The sequence below is a fragment of the Aethalodelphis obliquidens genome, unplaced genomic scaffold (genome assembly GCF_003676395.1).
Source record: "Aethalodelphis obliquidens isolate GAN/ISIS:26980383/991018 unplaced genomic scaffold, ASM367639v1 scaffold75, whole genome shotgun sequence".
Lineage (NCBI taxonomy): Eukaryota > Metazoa > Chordata > Mammalia > Artiodactyla > Delphinidae > Aethalodelphis > Aethalodelphis obliquidens.
The window spans coordinates 654,031-671,348 of record NW_020838019.1 but is presented as its reverse complement, the minus strand read 5'-3'; the positions used below and the strand labels follow the sequence as shown (position 1 = coordinate 671,348).

The following is a 17,318-nucleotide window of genomic DNA, read 5'->3' as shown; positions in this document are numbered from 1 at the left end:
CACACTATTTACGATAGCCAGGTCATGGAAGCAACCTAAATTCCCATCGACAGATGAATGAATAAAGATGTGGTACATATATACAATGGAATATTACTCAGCCGTAAAAAGGAATGAAATTGGGTCATTTGTAGAGATGTGGATGGACCTAGAAACTGTCATACAGAATGAAGTAAGTCAGAAAGAGAAAAAAAAATATTGTCTATTAATGCATATATGTGTAATCTAGAAAAATGGTACAGATGAACTGGTTTGCAAGGCAGAAACGGAGACACAGATGTAGAGAACAAATGTATGGACACTAAGTGGGGGAAGCGGGGGTGTGGGGTTGTGGTGGTGGGATGAATTGGGAGATTGGGACTGACATACATACACTAATGTGTATAAAATAGATAACTAATAAGAACCCGCTGTATAGCACAGGGAGCTTTAGTTCGCTGTACAGTAGAAACTAACACAACAGTGTAAAACAACTATACCCCAATTAAAAAAAGAAAAAAGGGAAATAAAATAAAGACAGAGTTGTTAACACTGCCAGATGGGCCATACTGGAAGCTGATGCAAAGGAAAAATACTGACCTTCCTTAACTTAAAATTTTGATATTTTGGTTTGTCATTTTTTGGCATTACTGAGTCTCATTTTTCTTACCTTGAAATGGGACTAACAGAGATCCTTATAAAATTGTCAGGAGCATTAAATAGATAAATAAATATAAACCTGGAAAAAAACTTGTAGATGTACTTTGGTTAATAGAATACTTCTTTCTGGGGTTATGTTTAGAGAGGCTTAAAAGTGATGTATTTGAATTTGGTTTTATAAGATTAAAATGATTTTTTTCCCCACAAATATGAACTTTAAATACTAAGTCCAGAATATTGTGTGAAATGCTTTTTCTAATTGATCTTTACTATTTGGTTTTAATAATAATTGAGTATTATTTGATTTTCAGGTTTTCCCTGACGAATTCCACCTTCAAACTTTGAATCCTTTTCTTCGGGCCTGTGCTGAGTTACACCAAAATGTAAATGTGAAAAACATAATCATTGCTTTAATTGATAGGTAAGAATTTCCAACACTGGAGGGCAGATGTTCCGACTTGGGAATAATGAATTTAAAACATTTTTGTGAATTCTTTTTTTCTGTTCCATCTTTATTAATATTTTTGATGTAGTTACACTAGTTCTGTAAGTCTGAGTACTTACTAAGTGGTTGTCTAGCTTACGCATGAAATAAGTTTAGCTCTTAATTGTACAGGGGTCATGAAGGTAATATATTTTAATCTATGCATTTAATTGGCATTTAAAGACATTATATAGACCTAAGATGTTAGTCATAAATCCAAATTTTATAAATCCAAAGATCACTGAAGAGCAAAACTTGTTTTTTACCATGATGAAAGTATCTTGGGCTTCCTTGGTGGCACAGTGGTTAAGAATCCGCCTGCCAATGCAGGGGACACAGGTTTGATCACTAGTCCAGGAAGATCCCACGTGCCATGGAGCAACTAAACCTGTGCACCACAACTACTGAGCCTGTGCTCTAGAGCCTGTGAGACACAACTACTGGGCCCACGTGCCACAACTACTGAATCCCATGTGCCTAGAGCCCGTGCTCCGCAACAAGAGAAGCCACCACAATGAGAAGCCCGCACACCACAACGAAGAATGGCCCCTGCTCACCGCAACTAAAGAAAGCCCGCGTGCAGCAATGAAGACCCAACACAGCCAAAAATAAATAAATTAATTAATTAAAAAAAAAAGAAAGTTATCTTTCAGTGGGAACCAGTTTGATCTGGAGTCTTCTTTATCAAGTAACCATAAATATAGATGATTAAGAATGTTCAGGTAGGGCTTCCCTGGTGGCGCAGTGGTTGAGAGTCCGCCTGCCGATGCAGGGGACACGGGTTTGTGCCCCGGTCCGGGAGGATCCCACATGCCGTGGAGTGGCTGGGCCCGTGAGCCATGGCCGCTGAGCCTGTGTGTCCGGAGCCTGTGCTCCACAACGGGAGAGGCCACAACAGTGAGAGGCCCGCGTACTGCAAAAAACCAAAAAAAAAGGACGTTCAGGTAATCACTGCATCATCACATGTTTTTAAAGAAGAATTTTCAAGTATTAAAAATGTTAGTAAATCCTCTTTAAGTTTGACTTCTTTAGCCCTTGGTCTTTGTTAAAAGTATAAAACTTGGCCTTTAATAATAGCTTTAATGAGTGCATGCTGGGTGCTAGTACATAGTATGTGTCCTACTTGTGAGCATACACTCATTGACATTATGAAACCAGAAACCCAAGTGTAGATTTATTTCTGCAAATATGTTTTATTATATTTTAAATATCTAAGTTATTAGTTTTAAAGTCTGAGAGTTTATATAGCAGAATTCTTCAAATTATCTTGTCAGTCCTGGACATTAAGAATTATAAGTTACTTGGCCATGCTCTTTTTTTTTTCTTTTTTAAAGCATTTCTCTTTTTTTATTAATTTATTTTATTTTTTGCCTGCACTATGTGTTAGTTGCGGCATGTGGGATTTTCATTGAGGCATGCGGGATCATTTGTTGTGGCACGCAGGCTTCTTTCTAGTTGTGGTACACGGGTTTTCTCTCTCTTGTTGTGGCATGTGGGCTCCAAGGCGCATGAGCTCTGTAGTTTGCGGCACACAGGCTCTCTAGTTGAAGTGTGTGAGTTCAGTAGTTGTGGCCTGGAGGCTTAATTCCCCCGCAGCATTTGGGATCTTAGTTCCCCAACCAGGGATCCCACCCGCATCCCCTGCACTGTTAGGTGGATTCTTTACCACTGGACCACCAGTAAAGTCCTCTATTTGGGCATACTCTTAATGGAAGCTAATAACTGGATTTTCCTATGTTGGGTGTATTGTCACTTAACTGTTTCTGTCAGTAGTGGTTCTTCTGTGCACAACAAAATGTGCGTCTAGTTGTAACCATGATAAACACTTAGTGATAATGGAACAGACATTATTTTGTATAGTTTAAGATGTGGTAAATAGAAGTTAACTTTACTACTTTTAGAATTCGTTGTGTTTTAAACTTTTCAGTAGTAAAAATGCAGTGTCTTAAAAGAGTCTAGGTGCTTTTTATATTTAAAAGATTATTTTTTCTAATCATGACTGTTGAATACGTTTATCACCTTTAATACATTTCTATCCATATCTACTTAATTAATTTGGCAGAATTGGCCTGTCGAAAATTTGTTGTGTATGGTAAGAATACAGTGAAATAAGGCATCATTGGTAAAACTGTTTCATTAAAAATGAATTGAGGGAATGGTCAGCTACGTTCCCTGTCCTTCTTAAAAATCTTTTTAGGAGAAAGGTTCTAGGAGAAATACACTTGGAGAAAATACAGAACAGCATAAAGAATAAAATGTCATCCATGATCCCACTACCCAGATCCCTATATCCTTTTAAATAAAGATTATTTTCTTTTTTAGATTAGCTTTATTTGCTCACCGTGAAGATGGACCTGGAATTCCAACAGATATTAAACTTTTTGACATATTTTCACAGCAGGTGGCTACAGTAATACAGGTTTGTATGGCTTTGTTGCTAAGTTCTCAAAACTTTCAAACTTCTCAGGTGGTAGTTCCTCTTCTAATTGTTTAAAATAAATTCCATGGTTTTCTGAACATTCCAGTCGAGACAAGACATGCCTTCGGAGGACGTTGTATCTTTACAAGTCTCTCTCATTAATCTCGCTATGAAGTGTTATCCTGATCGTGTGGACTATGTTGATAAAGTTCTAGAAACAACAGTGGAGATATTTAATAAGCTCAACCTCGAACAGTAAGTCAAAGTTAAACATTTTTGTAAAAACCTTTGTAAAGCACTTTTTTGTCCCAGATTTATTTTTCTTTCGCAATTCCTTTTTGAAATGTTAGCGTTCATCTTGTTTTAAGTATTTGTTAGATCGACATGCTTGGTACTAATCAGGGCAGAAAGTGGCAACCAACTGCTTGGCTGTGTACATTGATCAAGTAGTGGCACTCGTAGACCATAGCAGTCTTCAGGGACCAGTGTCTCCAATTCAGACCCCTTTGTATATATGGGTGAGTTAGTTTTTAAACTGGTAAGGAAACTATTTATATCAAGCAGTATTTCCATGAGAAGTGGTTTCCTACAGATGAGTAAGATGTGAAAAAATTAGGGAGGCATGTATGTATTTAAGGTGTGGAAATTAATTGGTTTAAATTTTTCTCTATTTTGAGCTTTGATTTTGATACCATCAAGGATAGTATAATATTCTGTTGTCTACTTGCATCTTCTTCAACTATGCTGTCCTGGACCTGTTGCATCCTCTAGTGGCCACTGTGGGCAGTTCTGATCCCTTTTTGTTTTCCCAGCAGTCCTCTTACTGTCCCATCCTTCACTGCTTCTGAACATGCGGTCAATTTAGGACCCTCCTTGCCCTATACCCCTCCTTGCCCAATCTAGACCCCTCCTTGCCCCTCCTTGCCCTATATATATAGGTCCCTATATATACTCACGTAATCTTTCCGCTTTCCATCTCTCCTCCAGTGGTTTAGTTAACATCTGGAAGATTTCTTTTCCTTTTACCTCTTTTTATTCCTCCTTTTTCTTTTTGTCACTCCCATTTTTTGTGAACTGAAAAACATTCCAGATCTTGAATAAGTGATGTATCTATATCTTCCCCCACTAAGTGAGTTTTAAAGTAAAATTAGACAAGATAAAAAATTAGAAATCCCAACCTCTAAAGGTCTTATAAATGCCTGGATATTCTTCAGCCCCCACGGAATGTTCCTAATTTCATCCTGCTTTTCCTTAGTCATCAACATCTGATGCAGAAGAAATAATTTATGTATTTTTCTATTTTGTTGAATTGCTATTTTTGCATGGCTTTGTCACCCCGAATATCCCGTACTTATTGGCTGCCCTAGAAACCTAACTACCACTTAAAATACTTCCCTTAGAAATACCACATTCTAGACAGGCAGTTTAACTCCAGGTATACAACCTGTTTATGAACTGGAGACTAGCATAACTTATTGTATCAATAGGACATTAATAGATGAATAAATGTGTTTAGAAAGACATCTGATAAACCTCTCTTGGAAGTCATTGGAGTGTTTTGGGATGGTGTGATTCACTTGACCCATTTCCTTTAATATTATAAATGAAAAATTTCAAATTTTTGTGAATCAAGTGCTGTTTGTGTATATAAGAAGTTAATTTCATTCACTAAAGGGCTGCTGTTTTTCTTTTTGCAGTATTGCTACCAGTAGTGCAGTTTCAAAGGAGCTCACCAGACTTCTGAAGATACCTGTTGACACTTACAACAATATTTTAACAGTCTTGAAATTAAAACATTTTCACCCACTCTTTGAGTACTTTGACTATGAATCCAGAAAAAGCATGAGTTGTTATGTGCTTAGTAATGTTCTGGATTATAACACAGAAATTGTCTCTCAAGACCAGGTAAGAGAATACCCACATGCTTTATTAGAAAAACAGAGACAATGTAGTTACGGTTTTAGACCTTGAGACAAACACATGAGATGGGCGGGGAGGGTAATTTACTACTAAAAAAAGTTACAAGTAGCTTATTCATTATATAAATGAGATAATGTATAAAGAAGAAATTATAAAATAACTATAATCCCACCAGGAAGAGAGGCCCATTGATTAACTATTGATTAACATTTGGTGCGTCTCTTTCTAAATGTTTATATGTGTACCAACATGCATATACTTTCATACAGAAGAAGGAATTATGTTGGAATACTATTTCGTAACTACTTTACACAACTAGAAATGCTTTTGTCAGTGGCATTATATGCTGATTGTTTCACCCCAGTGGGTTTCTGTCTCCCATGATACAGGTGGATTCCATAATGAATTTGGTATCAACGTTGATTCAGGATCAGCCAGATCAACCTGTAGAAGACCCTGACCCAGAGGACTTTGCTGATGAGCAGAGCCTTGTGGGCAGATTCATTCATCTTCTACGGTCTGAGGACCCTGATCAGCAGTACTTGGTATGAGTTAACTCTTACTATACCCCTTCAACAACTTCTAATGAAGTCGTGTAGATGTGTCTCAAATGGTCTAATCCAGCTTGTGGTATTAAAAGGTTTTGAAAGAATTGAAACTGAATAAGAGATTAACTGAACTTTATGATTAAATGCATAATTGTTTGTAAACTTCTGGAGCTTATGAAGAACAAGTTGGTTGCTGTCATTTCTTTTGAAGACTTCTTAAGAATTGTAGAAAAACCTATCTTCCTTTAGTTGGGTGTCCTATAATCAGTCCATGTTCATTTTCTTTTTGAACTGTGTGTTACTTGTAGAATTGTTCATTTGTTTTTCATAATAAACTTTTAAAGTATGAGTGAAATCCTTATATTCAACTGTGTATATGTTTCCAAGGTTTGCAAATAGAAGTTGTTTGTGTTTGCCACATGGAAAATGTGTGAAGACTTTAAAATTAAAATTGCCTTTTTCTTAACCCCCTTTTCCTGGAAAAAAACAATCAGATGAGATTCTCCCTTTCTTTGTCCTTAGTCCTCAATAAACCTTTGTGAAATGAATAAAACATGTTGCCTGAGTAGGAGTATTGGTGACTGATACTGGACAATTTATGTTTATGAAAGGTAGCACATATGGCTGCCTAATTATCGTTTGGGCAAAGTAGTTTAACCATTGTTGGATGCATGAGGCTAAGTGTTAGTAATGAAGAACACCTTTATTTGAGGATGAGTCCTGACTTTCTTCCTGTGTTGACTTTGTCATAGTTGACACTCTAGTACTTCTTCATAGCCATTGTGAAAAAGAAGCTGATTTCTGTTGGTAGTGCGACAGTCTTCAACTTGGCTTAGTGTCAGATAATCTGTGCACTGTGTGTGATCTATACCTAGTGGCTGGCTCCATTGTTCAGATGTTTTAACTGATTCCCTTATGTTTCTGTGTCACATGGCCTATGTGTGTTTTCATTTTTTGTTGTATACCAAATGTAGTAGTTAGGAAGTATGCTTTCCACCTGTGGCCAGTTGGTTATGCCATGTACAGAAACACCTTTAAGGTGAGGATCATTAGCTGTGACTTCCCCAAGGGGGAATGCATTCTCTCTATCCATCTATGACTGTCAGAGAAATTTACAAAACCTGAATATGTCACACACTGTGACACACATATTAAGTTATTTCATGAATTCTTGTGTTTTTTTTTCTGAAACAACCAGACATTTGTTTACTAATGGCTCTTTTTTAAAGTGTGTTACCATTTCCCTTGACTTAAATGGTCTTAATGTTTTTCTGAAGTAGGAGGTGTGATATACCAGCAATATGCATATTTTTTGTATCATAATAATAGTCAATATTTTGAGTACATACCTTGTGTTAGTACTGGTAACACTTTACATCTATTACTTGATCTTCCCAGCAACCCTAAGAGAAATATACTGCCCCATTTTTCAAATGAAACTTACAGCTAAGAGAAGGTAAATATTAATGTGCCCAGGGTCACACAGATAGTAAGTGTTAGAATCTACTTTTAACTGTATCTGTCTTCAGAGCCTGTGCTCTTTATCAACACAGTATACTTCTCACATGTGTATATGAACATGTATTTATATCTGCCCCTGACTAGCTATGTAACTTTGGGCAAGTTATACAACCTCTCTGAACCTCAGTCTTCCCCATTTGTGAAATGGGTTTAGTATTTGTCTCTAGGGTGATTGTGATGACTCGGCAAGTTAAGAAATGTAAAAGTATACCATGAAGTCTGGTATATCATACATATTCAAAAAATGGTAGCAATCATGATGATTAGAGCTCCTGTTTAATTTTATAAGTGATTAATTACAGTTTCTATAATTACAGAAAAGATTAATGGGTTTTGTTTGTTTTGGTCAGATTTTAAACACAGCACGAAAACATTTTGGAGCTGGTGGAAATCAGCGGATTCGCTTCACACTGCCACCTTTGGTATTTGCAGCTTACCAGCTGGCTTTTCGCTACAAAGAGAATTCTAAAGTGGTGGGTTTACTTTTAAGTATGTCACTAATTTTTCCCCTTTTTCCTCTGTGTATGTGTTTTAGTTTATCACTATAGAAAATTTCAAACATATACAAATAGATAATGGTGTAATAAAATCCCAGTTTCAATAACTCTCAATTCATTACTCATCCTGTGTTATACTTAAGTATCACTATTGACAATAGTGATGTTGGTAGATAAGATTACATACTAGTTGAGGAATCACATAAAAAACACTTAGAAATGAAAGATTAAAACAGTTTAAATTTATGTTAGAAGTTTTTCCTGTGTCTAAAGATCACTTGTGAGACATCTATAAGTTTATTACAAAATGGCTCAGAATGCTTTAGTTTCTCAAGAACGATTTTATTTTCTTGGGAGTCTTTATGAAGTACTAATTCTGAAGTGATATAATAATCTTATTCAGAGGTTGCAGTACATAACAAGTAAGATCTAATTCATGTTAAGCTTTGCCTAATGAAAGGGCCCAGCATTGCATAATTGCTGCTCTCTAAAAGCCTGTAATTGAATAATTTTATGAGTTGTGTACATTTTTTAATGAGCTTAGTCCTTTTACAAACAGGATTATGGCTAAGTCTTCAGTGGTGTAGAAAATATCCTAATCTGGGAGTTCCCTGGCCATCCAGTGGTTAGGAATCTGCTTTCACTGCCGAGGGCCCAGGTTGCATCCCTGATTGGGGAACTAAAATCCCACAAGCCTCACGGCGCAGAAAAAACCCTAACCTAATGTACCTGAAAGTTGGACAGTCAGGTTTATATTAAGGAACAAACACCATAAACTTTATTTTCTAATAATGGAGAAACAAGGTATATTCAGTAGACTTACCAGTATGACATAGCATGCCTTTGGCCAGTTTTTATGAGGCCAGCCTCTCATAGTTCCTTTTTCCCAGTATTTTATGGATAGATGTTTGTGAATGTAACAATAAAAAAAGCAACGAGCATTTACTTACTATGTGCCGTACACTGTGCCAAGGAGTATAAACTTGGATTATTGCATTTAGTCCTTGTAAAAGTCTGTGACTATTATCCTCTCTTAAAAGTGAAAAGAATCAATTGCATTAATAAGAAATTTGGATGGTCAAACGTGGATAAAATATTTAACCTCACTACTAATTGTAACAGTGAACCTTTTTAGAAATCAAACTGGTAAAGAAAAAAGAAAAATAAGGTTCAGCAATAGCCGTGGTGTGATGAGAATTCATTCTCATTTAGTAATGGTGGGAATGTGAATTACTACAGTCTTTCTAGAAAACTCTGGCAGTGTGTAACTAGAGCCTTAAAAAACCCAGTATTTCCACTTCTAAATTTATACTAAAGAAAAAATTAGGGATTCAATAAAGCTTTGTGTTTACAGACCATTTGTTATATTACATTTATTTCCAAAAGGAAGTAGTTAAGTAAATTATGCTATATCCAGTTTGTGGAATATTTTCTAGTGATTAAAATGATTTTAAATAACTTTAGTATCATGAGGAAAATTATGACAAAATAAGTGAAAGAAAAGAAGTTGAATACAAATTACATGCAGCATGAGCCCAATTTAATTCTTCAGTAAGTACTTTAAAGTAGAAAACCATACACAGAGGATCACAGTTACATTATATTTGCATAGAAAAAAGAAAGGAAGACATTAACATTAGAATGTTATCAGTGATTATTGCTGGGTGGTAGATTTAGGGATGGTTTTAATTTTTAAAAAATTCTTTTGTGTATTTTCCTAATTCTGTCCAATTTGGGAATATGTTGCTTTTTCTGATGCAAAAAAACCAATACCAAGTATATAAAAATTGCAAAGCCAGTGACTTCAAATGGATGTTTTGAGAAGACATCCTGCTTGATTTCCTTGTGTACTCCACAGATGAGACAGAAGATAGCAGGAAAACTGTGAACTCAATTTTAACACTTTTCCTGTTTGTTCTATAGACATTTTATATAAAATGAATATTCTTAAGCAAGTTAATCTTGAACTTAAAGTAATTTAAACTATTTTTTTTTGTTTTAGGATGACAAATGGGAAAAGAAATGCCAGAAGATTTTTTCATTTGCTCACCAGACTATCAGTGCTTTGATCAAAGCAGAGCTGGCAGAATTACCCTTAAGACTTTTTCTTCAGGGCGCTCTAGCTGCTGGAGAAATTGGTTTTGAAAATCATGAAACAGTAGCATATGAATTTATGTCCCAGGTGTGATCTGCTCTCTTTCTGGGATGTTTAATCCGTTTGCTCTGTTCAGTCACCTGTCTGTAGTTAATGGTGGTGGTGCACGTGGATTTACTCTTCACTGAATTTATAACTACCCCTTTCTCACCATCTTGATGGGAAATACTATGCTTCTTAACACTATAGTTTTATTGACTGGTTTGGAGCAGGAAAATTGATCAGTTATTGGGTGCTAATGAGATTGAAGATTTTCCAGTGGGTTATGGTAAAAACTGTTTCATGGGGGAAAAAAATTCCTTTGTTATTAATTTTGGGAACCCTGGATTAAACAAAAGTTAAAACAAGTTTCTTTGTTGCAACTTGTCAGCATCTTTGTCTTGTGCCTCTCCAAGCGAGGGCACTGCGTATTCTGATCTGAACCATATTCTGATCTGAATGACTCACAGGATGGGGCTTTGATGGGAAATACTTTGGAAAATGCTCTAGTAGATGGTTGGTCCCTAAAGGTCACTTCTGCTTTGTGTGTACCAGGCATTTTCTTTGTATGAAGATGAAATCAGTGATTCCAAAGCACAGCTGGCTGCCATCACCTTGATCATTGGTACTTTTGAGAGGATGAAGTGCTTCAGTGAAGAAAATCATGAACCCTTGAGGACTCAGTGTGCTCTTGCTGCATCCAAACTTCTGAAGAAACCTGATCAGGGCCGAGCTGTGAGCACCTGTGCACATCTCTTCTGGTCTGGCAGAAACACAGACAAAAATGGGGAGGAGGTAAGGTGGGAGGTCATTCCTAACCAACAGTGTTAGAGGAGAGGGGATCATTGATAGGGAACGGCTGCTGGGGCCTTTTGCCTTGGAGGTAAAACATGTGCAGTGCTTGGAAACCTGACAAAGAATATTGCTTTGTTTTGTTAAAAGAAACTAAATGGACAGTAACATATAGAGTTACATCCTGTGGTGAAGCCTCCACTTTGAGGATTTTGTAACATAGCAAGTTTGTACCACTATCTTTAAAAAATATACAAAACACATAAATATAAAACATTTAACATATAAATATATAAAACAAATAATATATTTGTTTTAAAATATAGCTTTGTGGGCTTCCCTGGTGGTGCAGTGGTTGAGAGTCCACCTGCCGATGCAGGGGACATGGGTTCGTGCCCTGGTCCGGGAAGATCCCACATGCCGTGGAGCAGCTGGGCCCGTGAGCCATGGCCGCTGATCCTGTGCGTCCGGAGCCTGTGCTCCGCAACGGGAGAGGCCACAACAGTGGGAGGCCCGTGTACCGCAAAAAAAAAAATAAAATAAAAAAATAAAAAAATATATAGCTGTGTACTTTAAAAAATGAAGAGGATTTAAATTGGTTTTGTCCTTTTAAAATATGAAAGAGCCACTGTAGTGTGTTTATTTCTTTGTGTGAAATGGGACATTTGTGATTCATTAATCTCTTTAATACTCCCCTCACTCCCTTTATTCTAGCTTCACGGAGGCAAGAGGGTAATGGAATGCCTAAAGAAAGCTCTAAAAATAGCAAATCAGTGCATGGACCCCTCTTTACAAGTGCAACTTTTTATAGAAATTCTGAACAGATATATCTATTTTTATGAAAAGGAAAATGATGCGGTAAGTGAATAATAAATTGCTGTTAGTGAACTATTTTCCTTTCCTACTCTTAGATTTGATACATACAAAAGTTTATCATCCTGATACTTTTCTTTTTTGTTTACAAGGGTCAGAGTTTGGAGAATCTACCTAGTGGTCTCTTTCATTCTCTAAAATTCTTCTCTGTCTATATAGATGCATCTTACAGAAGAGCTTATTATGTGCAAGAAAATTCTTATCTCTTTTGTTTATGAATATTTTATAAAATAGTCACTCCCTGTTTAAAAAATAAAAAATAATTTACAAATGCTGAATAGTAGGCTGATTTGTCATCCCATAAAAGTGTAGAATAATTCCCAAATAAAGGATGGATCAATATTTGTAGGTTAAATAAAATTTTGCTTTTGTTCTTTTACTGGTTTATGATTTTCTGTATTTCCATTAAGTTTTTTTTTTTTTTTTTCGGTTGTTGTTTTGGATGAATGTCCAATAGTTGTTGCTCAAACCAGGAATCATGTTCTCATCTCTTTTTTTTTTTTTTTCTTTGTTTTCATAATCTGGTAACTGCTGAGAGTAACACAAGCTCCTCAAAACATTTTTATTAAATTACGTTATTTTTTTTGTGTGTGTGGTACATGCTTGATGGTAAAATTGTTCTTTTGTAGGTCACGATTCAGGTTTTGAATCAGCTTATCCAAAAGATTCGAGAAGACCTCCCAAATCTTGAGTCCAGTGAAGAAACAGAGCAGATTAACAAACATTTTCATAACACACTGGAGCATTTGCGCTTGAGGCGGGAATCACCGGAATCTGAGGGGCCAATTTACGAGGGTCTCATCCTTTAGAAAGGAGCCAGGCTCACCATCCTCCTTTCCATGTACATCCAGTAAGGGTTTTATTATACTAGGCTTCCCTTCCATAGATTGTGCCTTTCAGAAATGCTGAGGTAGGTTTCCCATTTCTTACCTGTGGTGTGTTTTACCCAGTACCTCCAGACACTCACCTTCAAGACCTTAATAAAATTATTCACTTCATAAGTGTTCAGGTCTGTCTGATCACCCTAAGTAGCATGATTGATCTGCTATTTTAAATTCCTGCGATCTGTTTAAAAAAAAACAAACAAAAAAAGCCAAAAAAACCCCACTTATCTCTGTGACTAATGAAGCTCTCCTTCCTTTTTTTCTGTTTTGTTTCATTGTTGAGTGTGTAATTTCCTTCATTACTTGGGAGTACTAACCAGAAAGTGTCTGTCTCTCTGTTCTGAGATTAATTTAGAGGAAAGGAATACTGTTTGTGAAATTCAGCTTGGGCTTCTCCTGAAATGCAAGATAAGGCCATGTGTAATATTTTCCCTAAAATTAGAGTATATTAATGCATGTTTGAGAATTTTAAAGCACCATGGTCTAAACCAGAAGCTATATTTTGCATATTTGGACTCAGCCATCCATTAAGAACTTAGGTTGTCCTCTGGACATATTTATCAAAATAATTTTGTTCTAAATAGTATAAAATAGAAAATTTGTGATCTATATAATTTATGTATAACCTTCATTGTTGTAAATTTAGGGGGAAATGCATCATACAATTATGATTTTTTTTTTTCACCAGTGAAACAATAAAAGTTGCTATTAACAATTTTGGACCTTCTTCCTTTCACACTACCTTAATTCATAAAAGGAACTAGTAGAATGTATATGGAGTTTATTGTATATTCTCAACATTCACAACACTCACTTGTTCAACTGTTCACTTGTTTTAAACACTTATTGAGCAGGACACCATCTACTCTTTTAGTCATATTTACTCATTTGCTTTCTTCAGCCTTACTCTTCTTTCCTAGGAATGATACCTCCACATAAACTCCCAAAAGCCTCCCACCTATATTAGTTATCTATTGTGTGACAAATTATCCCAAAACTCAGTGTTTTAAAACAGACATTTATCTCACAGTTCTCTGGATCAGCAATTTGGGAGTTTAGCTGGGAATAAAATGGATTGATAGGATAGTGTGTGCAAATTTGGTAAAATTACATAAGCTTGAGCCACAATGATTTTAAGCCTTAAATAGGATACATCCACAGGAGATGGGTGTTACAAAACGCTTTTTGTCAACTATTTTTACCTTCCTACACATCCCCTGGACCAATGATTTTCAAGCTTTATCAAACATACAAATCACATGAGGGTCTTGGTAAAATGCAGATTCTGGAATTCACCAGGTCCGGGGTGGGGACCAAGAGTGTATATTTTGAATAAACCCCCAGGTACCCCCCCCCACACACACAACATATTGCCAGTCCAGGGACCACACTTTGAATAACAATGCCCTAGATGGAAATTCCATAGACGTTTTTTTCTTAAATAAATTTTATTTATTTATTTATGGCTGTGTTGGATCTTCGCTGCTGCTCACGGGCCCTCCCTAGTTGCTGCGAGCGGGGGCCATTCCTCGCTGCGGTGCGCGGGCTTATTGCGGTGGCCTCTCTTTGTTGCGGAGCACAGGCTCCAGGTGCACAGGCCTAGTGTTTGCGGCACTTGGGCTCAGTTGTGGCACACGGGCTTAGTTACTCCGCAGCATGTGGGAATCTTCCCGGACCAGGGATTGAACCTATGTGCCCTGCATTGGCAGGCGGATTCCCAACCACTATGCTACCAGGGAAGTCCCCATAGACAACATTTTAACAGTACTTGGAATAACTTATTTCATTTGTTTCTTAGATGGTTCTCACGTTTCCTTGTGGCAAACACTAAGAAGGGGGTGACAGTGTCCTAGAGAAGTGTTTGTGACTGTCTATCCTTTGTGGAGTATAGGGGCTAAGGCAATCCAGTACAGGAGGCATTTCTGTCATGTGTACTATATGACAGTGGATCTTGGCTTTCCCAGGGCACAGCAATTTAATGAATGCTTTTCGGAAACTCAAGTGTTAGAGCAAGTCGGTACAGAATAGTTAGCTGAAATCAGCTACCGGAGCCAGAAGGACATCTCATAGAGTAGTGGACATCAATCCCATGACAGGCAGTTCAGAGGATCATGAGCAAAATGTAGGGGGCCCATGTGGGATCTTCCTGGACCAGGGATCAAACCCGTTTCCCCTGCATTGGCAGGCAGATTCTTAACCACTGTGCCACCAGGCAAGTCCTGGAATGTTATCTTTTAAGGAGTTGTCTTGTTGATTCTAGGAGAATGTTGCTCTTTATGGTTGAGCATGTATTTCTGCCAAGGAGGGAGGTTTAGTCAATGCATAATGCAGATACACAATGCGCAGTAGGAGAGAGTGAGGAGGCCAAAGGGCAGGAAAATATTATATGTAAATTTTTTCTTGTCTTGCTATAAGATATGAATTTTATTTCACAATACTCATGTCCTGATTTGCTTATTGATGAATGCTACAAACGTTTATTGTGCACTGATTATGTGCCAGATACTGAGCAATGCACTAGGAGTTAGTGATAAGAAAGCAAACATGTTTCTTGCCCTCATGGAGCTACTGTTTAAAAGGGAGAAAGGAATAACAGAGAAGTGTAAATTGTGATAAATCTTATATAGGAAAAATGCAGGAGACTATTCAGTATTACTTTGATATCAAAACCAGACAAAGGCATCACAAGAAAAGAAACCTACAGAAAATGTCTTATAAATATGGATGCAAAGATCCTCAACAAAATACTAGCAAATTGAATCCAGCAGTACATAACATGGATAACACCATGGCCAAGTGAGGTTTATCCCAGGGATGCAAGATTGGTTTAATATTTAAAAATCATTAATGTAATACACCACTTCAATAGAATAAAGGACAAAAGCCACATGATTATCTCAAGAGACATAAGAAAAGCATTTGATAAAGTTCAACACCCCTTCTTGATAAACACTCAGTAAAATAGGAATAGAAGGCAACTTCCTCAGCCTGATAAAGTCAGGAAAAATCCACAAGTAAGATTATACTTAATGGTAGAAGAATGGATGCTTTCTCCCTAAGATCAGGAACAAGACATAGATGTTAGCTCTTGCAATTTCTTCTCCTTTTTCATTTCTAATTCTATTGATTTGAGTCTTCTCCCTTTTTTTCTTGATGAGTCTGGCTAATGGTTTATCAATTTTGTTTATCTTCTCAAAGAACCAGCTTTTAGTTTTATTGATCTTTGCTATTGTTTCCTTCATTTCTTTTTCATTTATTTCTGATCTGATTTTTATGAGTTTTTTCCTTCTGCTAACTTTGGGGTTTTTTTGTTCTTCCTCTAATTGCTTTAGGTGCAAGGTTAGGTTGTTTATTCGAGATGTTTCCTGTTTCTTAAGGTAGGATTGTATTGCTATAAACTTCCCTCTTAGAACTGCTTTTGCTGCATCCCATAGATTTTGGGTCATCGTGTCTCCATTGTCATTTGTTTCTAGGTATTTTTAAATTTCCTCTTTGATTTCTTCAGTGATCACTTCGTTATTAAGTAGTGTATTGTTTAGCCTCCATGTTTTTGTATTTTTTACAGATCTTTTCCTATAATTGATATCTAGTCTCATGGCGTTGTGGTCGGAAAAGATACTTGATACAATTTCAATTTTCTTAAATTTACCAAGGCTTGATTTGTGACCCAAGATATGATCTATCCTGGAGAATGTTCCATGAGCACTAGAGAAAAATGTGTCTTCTGTTGTTTTTGGATGGAATGTCCTATAAATATCAATTAAGTCCATCTTGTTTAATGTATCACTTAAAGCTTGTGTTTCCTTATTTATTTTCATTTTGGATGATCTGTCCATTGGTGAAAGTGGGGTGTTGAAGTCCCCTACTATGAATGTGTCACTGTCGATTTCCCCTTTTATGGCTGTTAGTTTTTGCCTTATGTATTGAGGTGCTCCTATGTTGGGTGCATAAATATTTACAATTGTTATATCTTCTTCTTGGATCGATCCCTTAATCATTATGTAGTGTCCTTCTTTGTCTCTTCTAATAGTCTTTATTTTAAAGTCTACTTTGTCTGATATGAGAATTGCTACTTCAGCTTTCTTTTGGTTTCCATTTGCATGAAATATCTTTTTCCATCCCCTTACTTTCAGTATGTATGTGTCTCTAGGTTTGAAGTGGGTCTCTTGTAGACAGCAAATATATGGATCTTGTTTTTGTATCCATTCAGCCAATCTGTGTCTTTTGGTGGGAGCATTTAGTCCATTTACATTTAAGGTAATTATCGATATGTATGTTCCTATTCCCATTTTCTTAATTGTTTTGGGTTCGTTATTGTAGGTCTTCTCCTTCTCTTGTGTTTCTTGCCTAGAGAAGTTCCTTTAGCAGTTGTTGTAGAGCTGGTTTGGTGGTGCTGAACTCTCTCAGCGTTTGCTTGTCTGTAAAGGTTTTAATTTCTCCATCAAATCTGAATGAGATCCTTGCTGGGTAGAGTAATCTTGGTTGTAGATTTTTCTCCTTCATCACTTTAAATATGTCCTGCCAGTCCCTTCTGGCTTGCAGAGTTTCTGCTGAAAGATCAGCTGTTAACCTTATGGGGATTCCCTTGTGTGTTATTTGTTGTTTTT

The 17,318-nt window shown here is 36.7% G+C and overlaps 1 protein-coding gene across 2 annotated transcripts in view; it reads left to right on the top strand.

The window, feature by feature from the left end:
• The window catches only part of VPS35 (VPS35 retromer complex component), a 41,500-nt gene extending 28,073 nt beyond the window's left edge, over positions 1-13,427 (top strand). For both annotated transcript variants that reach the window (XM_027092252.1, XM_027092253.1), the window contains 10 exons: positions 951-1,060; positions 3,446-3,542; positions 3,649-3,797; positions 5,240-5,447; positions 5,852-6,007; positions 7,882-8,004; positions 10,031-10,210; positions 10,718-10,957; positions 11,669-11,812; positions 12,457-13,427. In XM_027092252.1, the coding sequence (XP_026948053.1) occupies positions 951-1,060; positions 3,446-3,542; positions 3,649-3,797; positions 5,240-5,447; positions 5,852-6,007; positions 7,882-8,004; positions 10,031-10,210; positions 10,718-10,957; positions 11,669-11,812; positions 12,457-12,636 (1,587 nt within the window). In that variant the 3' untranslated portion in view covers positions 12,637-13,427. The remainder of the gene's footprint in view (positions 1-950; positions 1,061-3,445; positions 3,543-3,648; positions 3,798-5,239; positions 5,448-5,851; positions 6,008-7,881; positions 8,005-10,030; positions 10,211-10,717; positions 10,958-11,668; positions 11,813-12,456) is intronic.
• Positions 13,428-17,318: the final 3,891 nt, after the last annotated feature.